Source organism: Epinephelus lanceolatus, chromosome 21 (assembly GCF_041903045.1).
Source record: "Epinephelus lanceolatus isolate andai-2023 chromosome 21, ASM4190304v1, whole genome shotgun sequence".
Lineage (NCBI taxonomy): Eukaryota > Metazoa > Chordata > Actinopteri > Perciformes > Serranidae > Epinephelus > Epinephelus lanceolatus.
In genome coordinates this window covers 19,080,107-19,098,049 of record NC_135754.1, presented here as the reverse complement: position 1 = coordinate 19,098,049, position 17,943 = coordinate 19,080,107, and the positions used below count along the sequence as shown (strand labels likewise).

At 42.0% G+C, this 17,943-nt stretch overlaps 1 protein-coding gene across 1 annotated transcript in view; it reads left to right on the top strand.

The window, feature by feature from the left end:
• The first annotated feature begins 11,784 nt into the window (after positions 1 to 11,784).
• LOC117247519 (double C2-like domain-containing protein alpha) overlaps positions 11,785 to 17,943 on the top strand; it is a 43,730-nt gene continuing 37,571 nt past the window's right edge. Inside the window, exon 1 of the mRNA XM_078163366.1 lies at positions 11,785 to 11,927. Coding sequence (XP_078019492.1) covers positions 11,896 to 11,927 — 32 coding nt within the window. The 5' untranslated portion in view covers positions 11,785 to 11,895. The remainder of the gene's footprint in view (positions 11,928 to 17,943) is intronic.

The following is a 17,943-nucleotide window of genomic DNA, read 5'->3' as shown; positions in this document are numbered from 1 at the left end:
CATAATAAGGCTGAAAATGTTCATTTTATAGTGGTTTACAATAACCACAGGGACTGAATTAGCTTTAAACTGAGCCTGAGGCCATTTGTGATTAAAGAAATTATGCTTTGGATGAAATCAGCTTCCAACAGGAATATACTCGCCTGTATAATTCTTTAAATGTTGCCTATATAAACAAATAAAGAGGTGGTTGCATCATGTTTTTACCAGTTATGTTTGCTTTTTATCACATATAAATAATTACATTAAACAAATTAGGAGAAATTCTTATCAGTGAACTGCTTTTGAACTGAATCACTCGAGTACAATTAAAAGTGGAATTTATACACAATCCTGTGGTTGAAAATAGCCTGTAATTAACCTTTGCAGCAGCATATACTTTGTCATTTATATCGGTCTCTTCTTTCCTGTGTCCCCTTAAAGGTCCAGTGTGTAGAATTTAGGGGGCTATATTGGCAGAAATGGAATATAATATGTATGTTTTCTTCAGTGTGTAATCACCTGAAAATAAGAATCGAATGAATGAGCTGTTTCTATTTACATGGGGAGCAAGTCATTGTCTGTGTTTTTACAGTAGCCCAGAATGGACAAACCAAAGACTGGCTCTAGTAGGGCAATTTGTGTTTGTTAGGCTTTAGCATTGGCCACCATAGTTGGCAGTGCACTGGATAAGTTAACAGCGCCCCTGCTAACAACGCTGGCCCTCAAATGTCCGTCAACCTCTTCCATGGGTAAGGCCCACCAAGACACTTAGAGCTTGGGATCACTGTTTGCAAGACTACAACTGGAATACTTCAAGATTACTTCCTGCTCCCGGTGGAAAACATAACGCCAAACAAGAAATATGACACATTAACAATTCCTAACGTGTCCACAAAACACATACATTTACAAACACAAAATAAAAGGCGTCATAGCTCAACAGTATTCTTGTCGATTTGGTATCAGTACGAAGATTAAAGATTATCTGTGTTTGCGTTAAAAAAAAACCCAATATATTTTGTGGCCTCAACTCGCTACCAGCCCCCATTGGTCAGCTGTGTTGTTTAAGTGGGAGGAGACTATGGGAAAGGAAGGCAAGAGGTCATGTTCACTCCATGACTCAACCAGTTTCTCCTCCTTTTCCACAGCCCAAAAGAACCAAGACTTGTTCACGTTCTTGTGCCTACCCGGAGTCCCCTCCATGTATACCAGTGGTGTCAAATATACGGTCCAAGGACCAAAACCAGCCCACCAAAGGGTCCAATTCAGCCCACTAGATGACTTTTCACATCTAATGTTGAGGCAGTTGTGAAAGCTAAGAGGTGCAGCTTTCAGGAGGCAGTTAAATGAGTATCCTGCTTCATGTAAAATGCTGCTTCAGAGGCTTTTCCACCTTGACCAGAATACAGTTCTCTGAAAAAACAATGAATACTTATTGAGGTCATATTTAAAGATATTGACCTTTGTGCAAAATATTGTAAGCCAGCAGCTTCAATACGAAAGAATATGTATCAGACTTCTATTTTAAACACATTTGGTGGAACCCTCCAGTTACCATATGGCCAAAACTTTAGATATGTAAATGGTTTGTGAGGTGTAGTTAACATATTGCAGCAAAGTTGTGGATATGTATGGAAAAATGTAATGGCAGCGAGTAGTAGACTAAATAGATAAATGTTTTTAAAATGTACTTGTACTTACTTACTCTAAAAGAAAATGACAAATGTTAAGGTTGTGATTATTTCTAGGTTATTCTACAATGGTTTTACTGGTCCGGCCCACCCCATCACACATGGCTGAATAAGTCCCATGGGCTAAAATGAGTTTGACACCCCTCCATGTGTCCCACTTGGTTAGCTTCTTCCTGATTGGTGCTAGAGAGAGTGCAGCTATTGGTTGATGACAATGTTGGTGCTATTGAACTTCAGTATTTCCATGAACCAAGAGTAAAAAAGTCAGATAATATTAAACATGTCTGATTTTGTCAGCTCGGACTGACTTTCATGACCACCTTACACCAAATAACGGAGATTATGGGAGCACGCACCAACTGAGGTCAAACTCTTGGGATTTTATTCTGCTGTCTGCAACACTGAAATCACTTGAAAAGTCGTTTGGTGTAAAGCCAGCATAAGAAATGGTTGGAGTCATTTGGAGAAGGTGAGAAGCCATTACTGTCCACTAAGGCAATGGCAGTCATCTTTAACAGCTGCCTCTTCTAAGGATTTCCTCCTTTAGATCAGTAAACAATAAAATAAAATAAGCGAGCTGAAACAACCTGTGAAGTTATTTTATTCCTGCAATTTCCATAAAGTTTAGGTTAATCTGTCTCAGCCTGCAGGTTTGTATATATTACACATCTCCAATATATTAATTTTTGCAATATAGCACATATCTAATAAACTGCCAGCTCTATTCCCCACACAGCTGTAGCTACGTGATTATATCAACATTCAGAGGATGCTCTTCACATACTATACAACCACATCCCTATGTCATGGGCAAATGTAAGTCCACAGACCCACAAACATGCCTGGATCTGCACATTACAGGCTGCAGGGTTCATAAGCTGCTGCACATTCATCTGCACACGTCACAGTCGGTCATGCACTCATGTCCTCTGCCCTCCATGACTGTTCCAGCGGCTCGTCTCCATATGCCAACCAAGGCTGCTCGATGAATGACTGCGCCGTCAAACATCTCTTCAATGTCTGCCTGTTTGTCAGTACGCAACTTGTTTTTCCTTGAAAAAAAAAAAAAACCTCTTTGGAAAACAAATTTAAATGAAACAGCTTTGAGATATGTTTTATGTTTCCTTCCATCAAACCAATTGACATGAGTGGGCTGCCTGTCTGCCTGAGTCAGAGCCTCGTGTCTCTTGATGTAAAGCTCCATAGGGGATGAGTTGGAAAAATAAAAAAGGTAATTGGGACAGTGCCCAGGATGCTCTGCAGTGAGTAAATGCATCTTACATGCAGTAATATCACATGAAACTCGCCTAGATGTTCTGTTCAAAAGGAGCACACGCTTGAGGCTAAAACTTTGTGCCGTTTCCATTTATTGTTTCACGCTCTCTTGACTGGACTTATGAGGTAATGTAATAAAAGTGTGTATATTTTTTGCCTTGAGCAGGTGCTTCCTCTGGATCTTTATGGATTATGAGTCATTAGATGAAAGGTACAAACCCTGCAAAGATAGTTCCTTAGGTAGGACCTGATTGTGAATTCTCTGCCGTTTATTCTTCATCTTCTTACATTTTGAAGTGTTTCGGTATTAATCACCCGAATCCTGACAGGATATTGCTGACATTCTTCTCCTACATTTTTTTTATTTTTTGGTGAAAATGTCAGCAATCCACTTTGGTGAGGTTTATTAATTATTTCTGCAGTGATGGGCCCGGCAAACAAATTAAGCAAAGACTGTTTGTCCTCGCCTCTTTTTAACAGAAATTCTCCTACAGCTCTAATCTGTGTTATTTGGATTGAGTTTCCTCTCCTATCTGTCATCACAACAGCCCCAGCATTTCTCTACACAATGTTGATATCAGGCTCCTTCCTTTTCATTTCCAACATAAAGACGCAGTGCTAGCATTTCCATTTCACACATTTATGAGCCAGTGACTCATGCAATACATCAGGGCAGCTCATCTCAATGAGTGACAATACTGTTGTGAGAAGCTTGAGTCCTTTTCTTTCCGATCTGTGTGCGTTGACCTTGCAGTCACATGGCTGAGATTCAGAGGAAAATAAAGAACCTTGGAGTTCTCAGATTGTTTCACGAATTCAGTTTCAGAGTTGCTGCAGCTGCCAGGAAACACATAGCCCACTGTTGGCTGTGTTGTTAAATGATGTTGCTCTGTATAAGAACATACTGTGCTGTCTGTTAGTATTTTGTCTTACACGAATATAAGGGTTTTCTTTATTATACTTGTGGGCTATTATGTGTATGTGACATCCATATATATGAACATATTACAATTACAGATGACCCAGATCACCCACTCCACCAGTACTCTATCCCCCTTCCTTCTGATCGCTGTTAGAGGCTACGTACAAGGGCTCTTTTCCACAAGAGCTTTGTTCCCACAGCCATCTGAGCTTTAAATAAGTAACCTCCTCTTGATTTGAAATTCAGTCTGTGGTGTGTCGAATGCCAATCCACACCTCTTTCCCTTTTGTATAAATTCTGTATGTCTTGGGTGGCTGTGATATGTGTGGCTGACTTGTTTGTGCTATCTATCTATCTATCTATCTATCTATCTACCTACCTATCTATCTATCTATCTATCTACCTATCTATCTATCTATCTACCTGCCTTTCTATCATCCATCCATCCATCCATCTACCTTTCTATTTATCCATCTACCTACCTACCAACCCATCCATCTATCCATCTATCTACCTATCGACCTATCAATCTACCCATCCATCCACCCATCTATCTACCTACCTACCTACACATCCATCCATCTACCTACCTTTCTATTTATCCATCTACCTGCCTACCTACCTACCTACCTACCTACCCATCCATCTATCATCTATTTATCCATCTATCTACCTACCTATCCATCCATCAATCTACCCGTCCATCTATCCATCCATCTACCTACCTACCTACCTATCTACCTACCTACCTACCTATCCATCTATCCATCTACCTACCTACCTACCTGTCTACTTACCTACCTACTTACATATCCACCTACCTATCCATCTACCTACCTACCCACATACCTATCTGTCTACTTACCTACCTACCTACATATCCACCTACCTATCCATCTACCTACCTACCTACCTTTCTGTAATACCAGTGCCAACTGAATGTCCTATTTGCGATCAATTATTAATTATTATTTTACTAAGTTGCTGCTAACGTGCTCCATGACCTATGCCTGTTACAGTTTCTACAAATCTCTTGACTTTTAAGCTTGTTTTTAGCATGTGTGATATGACCATTTTACTAATGCTGACCTTCAAAATATGTCTACTCATATTTTATTAAGATTAATTACTGATGGTGCTCCGTACGCCGCCTCAGAAAGCCAGAGAGCCGAAACAGTCAACATGAGAAAAAGGCTCTGAGCCAAACTGTGTAACAGATGTACGAGGTGTTAATTTTATGCCTTTTTACGCTGGCTATTAATAAATGTCACAGCAAAAAACAAAAAATGAAGATACTGCTCTCTATTTTGGGACAATCTTAAAGACATGGGGAAAATGCTGTATCTACAAAAAGATGTGACAAAATGTTCTCGTTTCTTCTTCAGTTTATTTGGCAGTTTGAAATGATGAGCTAGTTTGCTAAATTAATTTTAAATTACACTTAATTGGCGTGTTAATGTGTTGTGGCCTGGAGTCTTATCAAACTTGGGAAGTGTGAGGCACATTGAACAATAATAGTTTTAACAAATTTCTGTTTCACAGCCACAGCAGTAAAACTCACAATCTAGTCAATAAACAAGGGGCAATTGATGCTACTCAGCTAAGCTGGTTAGCATTTAGGAAGACCAGCCTATCCGGCACCAATGCTACTTTTTTCCTCCATTATGACTGAATTTAGCTACTGCTTTATTTATATTTAAATTGCCAGGGTGCATAAAAAGCATCATAATAGTGCTTTATTTATCAAAAAAGTGCCAGATGAGGGTCCCCCTGGATCACCAGCAGAGGTCCAGACTAAGCCCCGGATGTCCTCAAATCCCCCCCAAAAAACCTGCGTACACCTGCACTGTGCAGGGCTTCTGCAACTGGCTGCCTGTCATTTTGCAAAAGTGGCCCTAGGCAAAGCAAGTTGAGCATCCCTGCTGTAGGCAATGTTTCTAAACCTTTAAAAACATCTTGCCAAAGGGATGCAGTTGAAAAAAAGTCTGCTGGCTAACGCTGGCGCAATTACAGAAATGTTGATTAATGCATGTTAATAAATTAGAAATAAAGATAAAACAAAGACCTAATCACATTGTTTGTTTACAATAACTCACAGATAGAAAATCCTCACGTCACCTACATAAAATGAAACAGGGCAGAGCAAATGCTGCCACAGTTGGTTAGGTTTTAGCCAACTGTAAAAAGGGCCCACCTAAAAACTTTACACCAATTCAAGAGTACTTTATATTTAGAATATTTTCTCAGCTTTACCTTGCCATCAGATGGCCCTTTCCGACGGGGAACTGAAGCCATTACCAAAAAGCCACCAGACTCCATCGACAAAAACAGGTATTTCATCATCAGGAGTTGTTGGTCTACTGCTGCCTTGATCACTTAGTGTGTAAGGAAAATATTCCAAATATAGGTTACACTGACGTGGATACTGATTTTTTTTTTAGGTAAGTCTACATCAAATATGTATATGTAGGGACCTAAACCACCATATATAAAACAAATGACACAAGTATAATAAAATGAAATCTTTATGAAATTGGCCATAATCATGTACATGTACACAGAATCTATAAACTGTCTCGTAGTGACTCCCGTTGTATAAATGGTCAGAGAAACCACTCCTGTCTGTGTGTGTCATCTGTGTGCAACGAGGGCAGACTGGTTTCGCTGATGTCATTTGTTCTTGTCAGGGCCATTGTGGACTCTGTTTTGGTCAGCTGTTTTCACTGAAGCACCAGCAGCCATCCCCGACATAATTGGTGTGGAGAGAGCACGTAACGACTATGCATTTATAATGAGGAGATTTTCAGTCCTCATAAACAGGAGGCAGGAGAGTGGAGATATGAGGAGGAGGGAGGGAGGGTGGGAGGTGGAATGAAGCCCAAAAAGATGATGTAAGGTTTTATATTATATATACGTGTATACTGTATATACTGAAGTGTGTCTTTCACAGAGTTGGCAGAGTGGTGGCTCTGCAGTGTGTGTGTGTGTTTGACTGTGAAAGCGGGTGTGGCATTAGCTGTTTGCATGAAGGAGTGGGAGTCATCGTTCTCTTGAGGCTTATGCGTTACACTGCCGTGTTAATGCATTCATGCATGTCTGTGCTATGGCATCAGTTTAATGGGACCAGAACATACGTGTGTGTGTGTGTGTGTGTGTGTGTGACAGGAGAAGAGAGAGGGAACTGGAGAGGGGTTACGAGATAAGAAAGGAGAGACATGAAGAACACCACTGAACAAAGACATCAAGCATTTTTTTGAGGATAACACCAAAAAAGCAGCAGTGAGCCTATTCAACAGCCTGTGCTGTGTGTGACAGCTTCTTGGCTCCTCCTTTTGATCGAAGGAGAGTTTCAGAGAGTGTGGACTCGAAACTGAGAGAAATAAGGACAAGTCAGATAAAAAGTGACAGAGACACGTAGAGAACACCAATTTTGTCCCTTCAATAGACGCAAGGGGGAAATAGCATGTTTCCTCTTGTCTATCACTGACTCAAGAACCATTAGCCTAATTATATGGAGGAACTGAGACTGAAGAGACCTCGGGTTTGTGTATGTGTGTGTGTGTTTCAGAGAGAAGGACAGACAGATTAAGACACAGTGTATTAGTTTGGAATTAGCATGGACAGAAAGATGGAGAGATTTAATTAGATGTCTTTTTCCCCCCGTAAAATTAATACAAAGCCTGCCATTTAATAAGAGATGCTGTCTGTGTGTTGTACTTGTATCATTCACATTAGGAGGACTCAGGAGGTGATTAGCTTAGTTTAGCATACAGACTGGAAGCAGGATGAGACAGCAAGCCTGGCTCTGTCCAAAATGGACAATTGCCCAACTGCAAGAGTAATGGATAGTTGGTGGATTATACTCAGTGCCAGCATTTTCAATCTGTACAGGGCAACAACTGCATGAATATAAGGTTATGGGAACATCACTGTTATGGCAAATAAGGTATGGTTGAGGTACAGTTAACGTTAACTTAAACACTCCGTCACGGTTTGAGCAAGACTGTGGGCACAGTTAATAAAAAGGTAAACATTGATAGCAGGTCCAATCTCCTGCACAGAAATCTGACATGCTACAACCATGTATCTTTACTTTAGCCCCCTTACCACCAGTACGGTACAGTTCAGTTCGGTACGCTTTTTTTCCATTTCCACTGTGAAAAGTTGTGGATGGTACCAATGAAACCGTTCCATACTGTCCCCATATTTGGTCACCCCTCTGTTGGGGTACCTAGCACACAGCTCTGGTACTAAAAGGTGGAGCTGTGAACACTGCAGGCTGTTGATTGGTCAATAGAGGACGGTCACTCTGCTCAGGGCTGAGTTGTGGCTGGTTTTGAGGCTCATGTAACCACTGTTGGTAGACTTTAACTATAAAATGAAAGGAGGTTTTGTTGCCTCTTGCAGCAGCTGGAGTCTGAGAAAAAAGTAACTTAATTCACTGGGCTGACTGCCGGTGACTTTTAAGGTGGAATGTTTACTTGTAATGTTACTGCATTACTGTGCATGAGCTGACGACATGAATCCATCAGCACACCTTAAATTTCACTGTGACAACTTTGACCATAGTTTTTATATGACATACACTTTTAGTAATGAGTGGATCTTCAAGCGTTTATATACAATAATTTTGACCGAGTTATGTGAACGGCATATCTTCTAATCCTCACTAGGAGGGGAAAAAAAGCGTGGCAGAAAATTGTTCCTGTGGGCTACAGCAACACTAAACCTCTGAGCTTGCCTTACAAGGACTAACCGCACAAACTTGCTATTTTTAAATATCCCATCGAGAGACTCTCACTGCAGCCTGTTTTAGTTTGTTCAGTCTTGTTCTGTGGACAATAAACGAGATGCAGTCTTCCCTCACCGGTCGCTGATGAGGAAATACAGTGAGCGCAGGACAAGGCAGTCAGTGACAACAACCCCGCCCACATTTAAGGGTACTGTTTGCAGTGGAAATGCTAGGGTCTAGGTACCATGTCTGAAGGGTTACTTTTGGTTCCAAAGGCACCATACTGAAAGTGTTTGGTGGAAACACTTTTCTATCCAACCCTGTCTCCTAGAAATTATGTTTTTTATTACTAGATTGTATTCATAATTACGTTTTGGTGACAACATCATCGTTGCCTGGAATATACTACGGGACAACATTATTTTAAGTTAATCAAACACTACATGTACGGACCACGCTGGATTTTCAGAGAGGAGATTTGTACGTATACATGCATACACCTTTTCTCACACATAAAATGGTATTTATAAAGGAAGACTGTGTGGTGAAAATGTGCAGACCTCACATAGATTTCCAGATTGTCTCCCAGTGTCACTGATTGTGTTACTATTTTTGCAGCCAAACAAGTGTGGGACACTCTGGCTCCATATGCAGTTCTTTTATTTTGATGACGACATTTTGGCCTTTCAACAATCGACAATCAGTTGTTGATTGTTGATCTCAAAAAGGGCCCAAAGGCCGGAACATCGTCATCAAAATAAGAACTGTATATGGAGCCAGAGTCTGTAACACTTGTTTTCTATAATCAAGTCTACTGCCAGTCATCAGCACTTCATAATAATTCTTGGTGTTCATTAGTTTTATATTTAATTATTTAGCAGGCTCCACCGTTATCTGTAAAATGTTAATCAAAGGTGCTTTTATACTCTAAATTTTGAATTACTTATGAGTGATGATTTTTTTTTTAAATATATACATCCACATCCCTGTGTGTTATCATTTGTTATCCTGAATTGTGAAGCACTTTGTAAAGAAAGTTTAATGTGAGCACGATGAATGAATCAATAATCATTCAGACATTTAATGACAATAATGATCAAGATTTTACCAGCGATGACAGTCTGCATAAATGCGGTGAATTAGTGGTGCTGTCTTTACTGTACTTCTCACTGACAGGTCTAATGAATGGTGGAGGGGTACAAGTCCTGATAAGCAAATGGATGGAGCCAACGGTGGGTTTGGATATGAGGCTTGTGCCCGTGCACCCAGCACCTCAATGACTGAAATTTATAAAACAGAATCAGGCGTACGCACAGCTTTATAAATCTAATGAAAATACTGTGGATGCATATTTCTGCATTTGTGCGTAGACACAGTTTTAGTCGTGAATCTACATAGAAAAGGTTATGGAAAGATCTGATTTTGGTTAAATGTTAATAATAATGGTAACAATGTTAAAGTAATGCTGTGGTAGCTACAAGTGGATACTGCATTGCAAGACTGCCTATTTGGGTGGAAAACAAATGAATTACGTTGTCAGTGAACATTTTGCTGATGTGTTCAGCATCAACATTTATGTGGACTTATGAACGTTGTATTTAAATGTTATTTGAAGGAGACAGAGCTGCTCTGCATTGCTACCTATAGGGGGCACACTACTTCCTGCAGTGACACTGAACATTGCAACAAGCATGGAGCCCACAGGGTAACTGACTGCACAATATTATCGTATTTTGTGAAAAATGAAAGAGTGATTCCAGAGAGAAGCAGACAGAGGAGTCTACAGTCTGTGTTTGAAGGATATATCCAGGATGTCAAACTGACTCAGCAGCAACAACAGGTTAAAAAGACAAAGATAGTTAGAAGCTAAAGCCGAACTATAGGCTACAGATCACAGTGTCAAAGTGAACCACCACATCACTGCTGATCGCCACAGAAGACAATGAATATAAAGGGAAACTTTGCTGATATTGAACCAGCTGTGTGGCATCACAGTGTGTGCAGATGAACAGTGTTTGGCCTGGGTGCCGCTGCCAGTGCCCAGACCTCTGCTGCCGGACAGGCAGGGATCTCCAGGGGAAGTCAAACAACTTTCATCTGTGCACAATGTGATGACACAGAGCTGGTTGAATATGAGCAGAGTTTACCTGCTTCCCTTCACTGGTTCCTGTACAGCAGGGTCGGTCTTTTTTTCACTGTTATAATCATTAAAAAGAAAAAGCAGCATGTCTGGTTTGAGCCGGCCCGATGCTTTGTTAGGATTGGTCAGTGTGCGTCTGGGAGCGGGACTTAGCGAAGGGTTTGGGTTTGTCCAATATAGACCTAATTCCAGGGAATACTGGACTGAACTGGGACTATTTCTTCATGAACATCAGTTTATTCATCCACTCAGCACCTTTTTTTTTGCAGATTTTGGTGTCAACACAAAATGGCACCTAAACTGGCAGTTATTTGTGACACAAAGAGTTCAAGAAGCAGGGCACAGTCACTCCCCCTGGCTATTATTTTCCAGGTAATAAATCTAGCTCATAACTCCCCGTAAAATTGGGGGATATGGCTGATTTATGTTTTTTTAAAATATTTCTTTCAGCAAATACGGAGGTTTAACTCTTCATGTAACCCTGGCAGAATGGTAAGAGGAGGAAAACCTGACTTGGGAGTGTTAACACATTATTTAAGGATGGTTTCCTCCATTGTTAGCATTTTAGTTACACAATTTAATAACATGATTAGCTGCTGTTATTGTTACAAATATCTGTATGTAAGAAATTTAGAAAAACGTATATCATCAGCCTCATCCCTAAAGGTTAGTTTAAGTCGTCAAGGAAAGGATGCAACGGCTGTGATGTCCTCCCAAGTGACAAAAAACAAGTGTGTGTGTGTGTGTGTGTGTGTGTGTAATGGTGGGGGGATGCAGGAGGGAGTGAGGCAAAACAGTCACATGCACAACAGACTGTCAAGTAAGAACTCCCCGCTGCCTCTGTCTCTCCTTCTCTCTCTTCCTCTTGACTCCTTCCATCCTCCTCCTCCTCTTCCTCCTCCAGCATGCCTGTCCTCTCCCACCCCCCTCCTGCTCCTCGTTTTATATCAACTTGAACTATTCATGCATTTAATTTCTAATGATACATGTAGAGCTCACTCTCTCCCTCCCTCTCTGTCTTTGTCTCCCCCCCCCCCCCCCTCCTCCTCCTCCTCCTCCTCCTCCTCTTTCCTCTCTCCAGTTCCTGCTCCTCTCTTCGCCACCTGTTAGTTAGTCTCCCTCTCCTCTCCGCGCTGGAATCCCCTCTTTTTTTATGAGGAGTTTCACACTCGCGCTATCAGTGAGGTAAGTCCACATTTTTTATTCTTTTATTTTGAAATGCAGGCTGGTTGAATCTGCTGCAAAGTGATTGTGATTTTTTTTCCAATTTTTTTATTTTTCCGCATGAAATACACCTTTATGTTTTACGCTATGAAAAAATGTTTTCTGTCCTCCTCCCTCGCCCTCCATCACTATCATTCTATCCTCACTTTACTCGTCTGTTTGGTTCGTGTCTGTTTTTTCTTCTGCATCAGAGAATAAAAGCAGATGCAGTAGAGACTAGACAGAGATGGACACATTTATTCTGCATCTTCTTCACACGGCAGACAGGTGCAACACGTGGCAGACTGTTCTTGTACCTTTTTACTTGCTCCTTTACTTTTCTTTCACACCTTCTAACGCACACTGTCACATGACACACACACACCATCACTCACACACTCGGTGAAGTTTACTCATCCCTGGCTGCCTGAAAATAACCAGGGCTCTAATTGACAAGCACCCACTGTCACTGTGGTTAGCAAAAAACGATGTGCCGACTGTCGAGCTCTAATGAGTAGCTACAGTGTGCGGCACTGTACTATACCATCTGCCTGTCAGCCAGCAGCTTGTTATTTAAAGGTGAACGGAGCCCGCTGCAGGGGCCCCATTGTATGTAGGACACAAGAGAAGAAGAAACCAGCCAAGAGAGAGCAGGCGAGAGACAGAGAGGGAGAAGAGAGATCCTAACACACCTACAGGTGGAATAATGGTGTCTGAGAAAGTGAGATAATGGCAGAGATGGAGAGGGCAGAAGAAGAAAGGAGATGGAATTTAAAGGTGGAGATGAAAAGGTAGAGAATGGGGGGTTGAGAGAGGGAGCGCCCATGCCTGTGATATGACTCTAATTTAAAGTGAAGGAGCTAAAAGAGGAGGGGGGTGGTCGCATGCTGCACAAAGATATTCCTGACTCCCAGCTTCATTCCTCCCTCTCAAAACCTATTTAACATCAGGAATATATTTGCAGCGGGGCCACGCATGAAATACCGTATGTGGTTGCATAACTGGCAGCCACGGGGCTACTGTATGTACGGCTGGCAAGTTGTGCCACGATTAAATTATAGCTTATAGGAATTATGTAAAGTAGTTAAAGCGTGTGGTCCGAGGGTAAGAGTCGTGTGTGTAAACAAGCTTTAGTGCGTCAAGAAGAAAAAAATAAAAAAAAAATCTGTGAAGTGTGAGGTAAAATCTCTACCTTGTTATTTTGAGTGTGAGCAGCAACAAGATGATGATGAAAAGAGAAGATGAGAGAGAGGTTCCAGCTGGCAGCATGAGAGCGATCAATCATGAGCTCCCCATGAGCTTCTGCTTCCCCGCGAGGGGAGAGCCACCAGGCCTCCGGGCTGTACGACTGCTGGTGGTGGTGGTGGTGGTCGGGCAGCTTCAGCTTACAGCCACATCTGCCAGGACTAGGAGGCGACTGACTGCGCACATTATATCAACAGACAGTCGCTCACAAGCCTGCAACAGCTGCATAGTGTGTGTGTGTGTGTGTGTGTGTGTGTGTGTGTGCAGAGAGAGAGGAATTAATGATCTGACGGAAGTGTATCTGCATTTATGTTTGATGGCATTCCTTTGTGAATGCATTTGTGTGTGCTTTGAGGGATTATATGCAACTCAGAAGAGCCGCTGATCATTATTATCCACTCATCCAAGTTAATTAATCTCTTAATCAATCCTGGCTGTAATCACCCTCATCACTGGGAGTTTCATTACCTTGTTTTCACCTTCTCATTCTTCTTAATGTCGGGCAATCTTCCCTTTAATTTAAGATTATTTTGCTGTTGTTTTATTGTTGTGCCAGGCTGAAATGATTCACTGTAGCTGTGATGAGCACCGGTTTGTCTCCATATTTGTAAGAACTGTGGTTGTAATGAGAATCACAGAGTCTCGTCCCAAAGTGCAGGAGCCTGACGTTATCTCCGCGCCACTTAATTGAGCAGCGATGAACTCTGACCGCTTGTTCTGCACTTCAGAAGTCATCAATTTTCTCACTGTGGTCCTCAGTGGCACCAAAATGGCTGCTGCTGATTTAAAAAAAAAAAAAGGCAGGAGGTCCATCATGTTCCGCTCCGGAGCCAGTGGTGTGTCAAAATCCCCCTCAGTCAATCGAGTGGAGGAAGTTTTCAGGCTGGCACACGCTGCGGTGCGGGTTCAGAAGTTTGTTTCATCTCCAGCCAAGGAAAAGCCGGATCGCCTGCTGTTGTGCTCACAGCAGGGAGACTGGACCGTACATGACAAATGACCCTCGCTGCCAGTAAATCTGCTGAAGGTCAACAGTCAGAGGCAACAATTTCATTGACACTCTCCGCCAGGACGTCATTGGTCATATTAACTTTATGCTGCAGGAAGTGGCGACTGAAGGGTCTGAAATTAATCTGTTTACTGGTCTTGATCCCACAAACAGAAGGAAGGGGACAAAGAGGAATAAATACAGCTCTGATGACCATTTCGACAAGCAGATGAACTACACTGAACAAAAATATTAATGACATTTGTTTTTGCTCCCGTTTGTCACAAGTTTCTCTCAAATGTTGGTCACAAAAATCTGTTAGTGAGCACTTCTTTTCCAAGATAATCCATCCACCTGAGGCATATGAAGATGCTGATTAAACAGCACGATTGCGACACAGGTGTGCCTTGGGATGCTCACAATAAAAGGCCACTCTGCAGTTTTATCACATCACAAAGCCACAGATGTCGTACATTTCAAGGGATTGTGCCGTTGGCATGCTGACTGCATGAGTGTCCACCAGAGCTGTTGCCTTTAAACTGAGAGTTTGTGTCACTACCATCCGCCATCTCCAATGTATTTTCCGAGAATTTGGCAGTATGTTCAACCAGCTTGATAACCACATGTTACAACCGGCTCTCAAGCCGCAACAAAAAGAGGGAGATGCGCACGCACTGATCAAAGTTTAACAAAAGTATTTATTAAATAAAGGCTGAAGAAGGAATGGGGTGTGACTATCAGTATCAGTAGTGTGTGTAAGGGTGTGAGTGCTATGAACAATGTATGGTGTGTGTTGTATGTGCGACAACATAAGCTAACAAAGGCAAAAAGGGGAACAAAGGTCTGCTGTGATAGAAAGTCAGAGAGAGGGACTGGCACCCGGGTAGGTGGGTCCATTTATCCTGCAGGTGCACCAGCCAGGTGCACCTGGTTGGCAATCAGGCACCAATTAGTCCTGCAACAGAGAGCACAACCAGTACACAGGAAACAGGGCCACAAGGCCACAAGGCCGTAACACCACACACCTTCACATACAGCTTCCTCACCTGCAGGACCAGCCAAATGAACATCTGATGCCACAACTGGATTACACATCTGAAGAATTTCTGCACAAACCATCAGAAACCATCTCAGGGAAACTCATCTGCATGATCTGCATCTGCAGTTCATACACTGCCTGAATACTCATCAGACATGTCACGCACTGAGCATGTTTGGGATGCTCTGGATGGGTGTGCATGACAGCGTGCTCTAATGCCTGCCAATATCCTGCAGCTTCACACAGCCATTGATGGGGACCGGACCAACATCCCGCAGGCCACAATCAACAACCTGATCAGCTCGGTGTGAAGGAGATGTGTCGCACTGCATGAGACAGATGGCGTCACACCAAGATACTGTCTGGTATCTGTAGTGCAAGTCATATTAAATCCTAATAAATTAAATTTTTCAAGATGAAACCGCACATTTTAGTGTGGCCTTATTATTATGACCATCCCATGGCACGCCACCTCGGTGATCTTCAGAAGTCAAACATGTCAGGTGGATGGATTAGAACAGCAGTCCTCACAGACACACAGTTTAACAAGATTTTAACCAAAATTTGGGAGGGAGAAGCCTTTTTGAGCATAGACAAAGCTAAGATCTTTCATTTAAAATTGTATAAATTGGGAGGAAAAAAAACAAGTGTTCCATTTAAACTTTTGTTCCATGTAACTTTTTTGAGAGGATCGATACCTCTCTTATATCTCTGCTGTAAATATGAAGCTAGAGCCAGCAGCAGGCAGTGTTACATTACTCGTTACTTTTTTGAAAATATTATAATATTAGTATATACAATAGCAGGTAGAGAACACCTAACTGAATTGGTCATTTCTTTCTCCAGAGATATCAGACTTCGCATGTGTGTCTCTGTGTGAATTTCAGGGTAATCGCCGTGAAGCATAGCCAAATCTAGACAGCTTTCAAATTATTATTTTTGTTGCCTTTGACCGATTTTTTCTCAAGGATCTGTCTGATAGAAGGAGAGTCAATCATGGACAAAGGACACATTTCATCCACACATATCCAGCCACAAGCCTCTTGAGTTTGTTCTCACTTGTCGCCTGCAGCTGTCCACAATTCAAATCCACTTTTGGTTGTTTAGCCACTGCGGGGCTACAGCCATCCTCCGCAGCGCTGAGGGCTCACCTTTGGTGGGGTGTGTTTCCAAGAGTTTCACGTTGTTGTTGTGTTGTTGTAGGAGGTGTTTCAGGAGGTTTGAGGCTGTGTTTTCACAGTGGAAAGAGTCTTAGCACCACTACCTGGAACAACAATGCTCTTGTCATCATCAAAGTAACAGGAACATTTCCAAGTAAGCTTTTTGGTCTTTCAAGCCTGCTGCTTTGTGACGTGCATGCGCGACTGTAATGAAAATGAATCCGGAGACATGATTGATTGTTGGATTTCAAATCATTAGGTGCGGTGACAACAGAAGTAAGGTCCATTCATTCATTACATCCCGGACAGGTTGCCAGACTATCACAGGGCTGACACATAGAGACAGACAACAATTCACACTCACATTCACACCTATGAGAAATTCAGAGTCACCAATTAACCTGCATGTCTGTGGACTGTGGGAGGAAGCCAAGTACCCGGAGAAAACCCATGCTGACACAGAGAGAACATGCAAACTCCCTCACCCCATGTTTTTGAAGCAGGACATTCTTGCTGTGAGGCAACAATGCTAATCAATGCCAAAAAAAGGTTGTGATAAGTATGTTTTCTTGGAGTAACTGTTACATTATTACTGAAATTTTATTGGTAATTTATTACACTACTCCTTAGCAGGTAAAGTACTATTACTGTTATGCATTACTTGTGTCGAGTCACTTGTGATGTGTTACTGCCTGACACTGGGAGCAGGTTAGTTCAGCATAAAAAATGGAAAAAAGGAAAGGCTCTGGACAAGGGAAGCAAAATCCACCTACCAATACTTCTACATTTTGCTAATTAACATGTTATGCTTCGTTGGTATAATCTTTACAGAGTGTAAATATGACATGGGACTATTTCTCAGCACAGTAACTGTTAATTAGTGGTTATTAATTAGCTGTCTGTCCCTATAGATTTTTAATTGGTATCATCACTCTCTGCAGGAGAGCGACTAAGGGAATATTGAACTGCTCCTTTAATATGGAGGCAGGTTTGAGATCATCCTTCTGTTCCCTCCGTCTGTCGGTGAGGATTATTTTACGTCACTAGCATCAAGTCAATATGACCACTATTCCTAAATATTTCTTTAAACGTTGCTCTCTGAGCCCGGGTATTTTTATCATTTTGACATTTCTAAACACAGCAGTCAAATTACAGACAACACAGCGGCAGCGCAAATACTCACAGTGCAAATATTCACTTCTCAGTTTCAATCGATTAATGCAGAGAGAGCAGAAGGTAGTCCGGGGGGGGGTTTGTTCAGTATTGAGGACAGAACGCCCCCTCAAGGCATGCTGTCTTTAGAAAACAAAAGCTGTGAGAGATTTGTAATCCACCCCCCTCTTTTTTATTTCGGGAAGAGAACAGCAGACACATCAGCCTCGTGGTCAACTCCACTCCCAGCTACCACAACTTTATATAATAATAACCGGGACTCTTCCCTCCATCCGAGCACTCTGAAGAGTGTTCCAGCCAGTAAAGACCTCATCCCGTAATTACCTGCCTGTCTGTGGAGGATTGTTAAGCACTTCAGATAACATGTGCCTCTGCGGCTCACACACTCACACACAC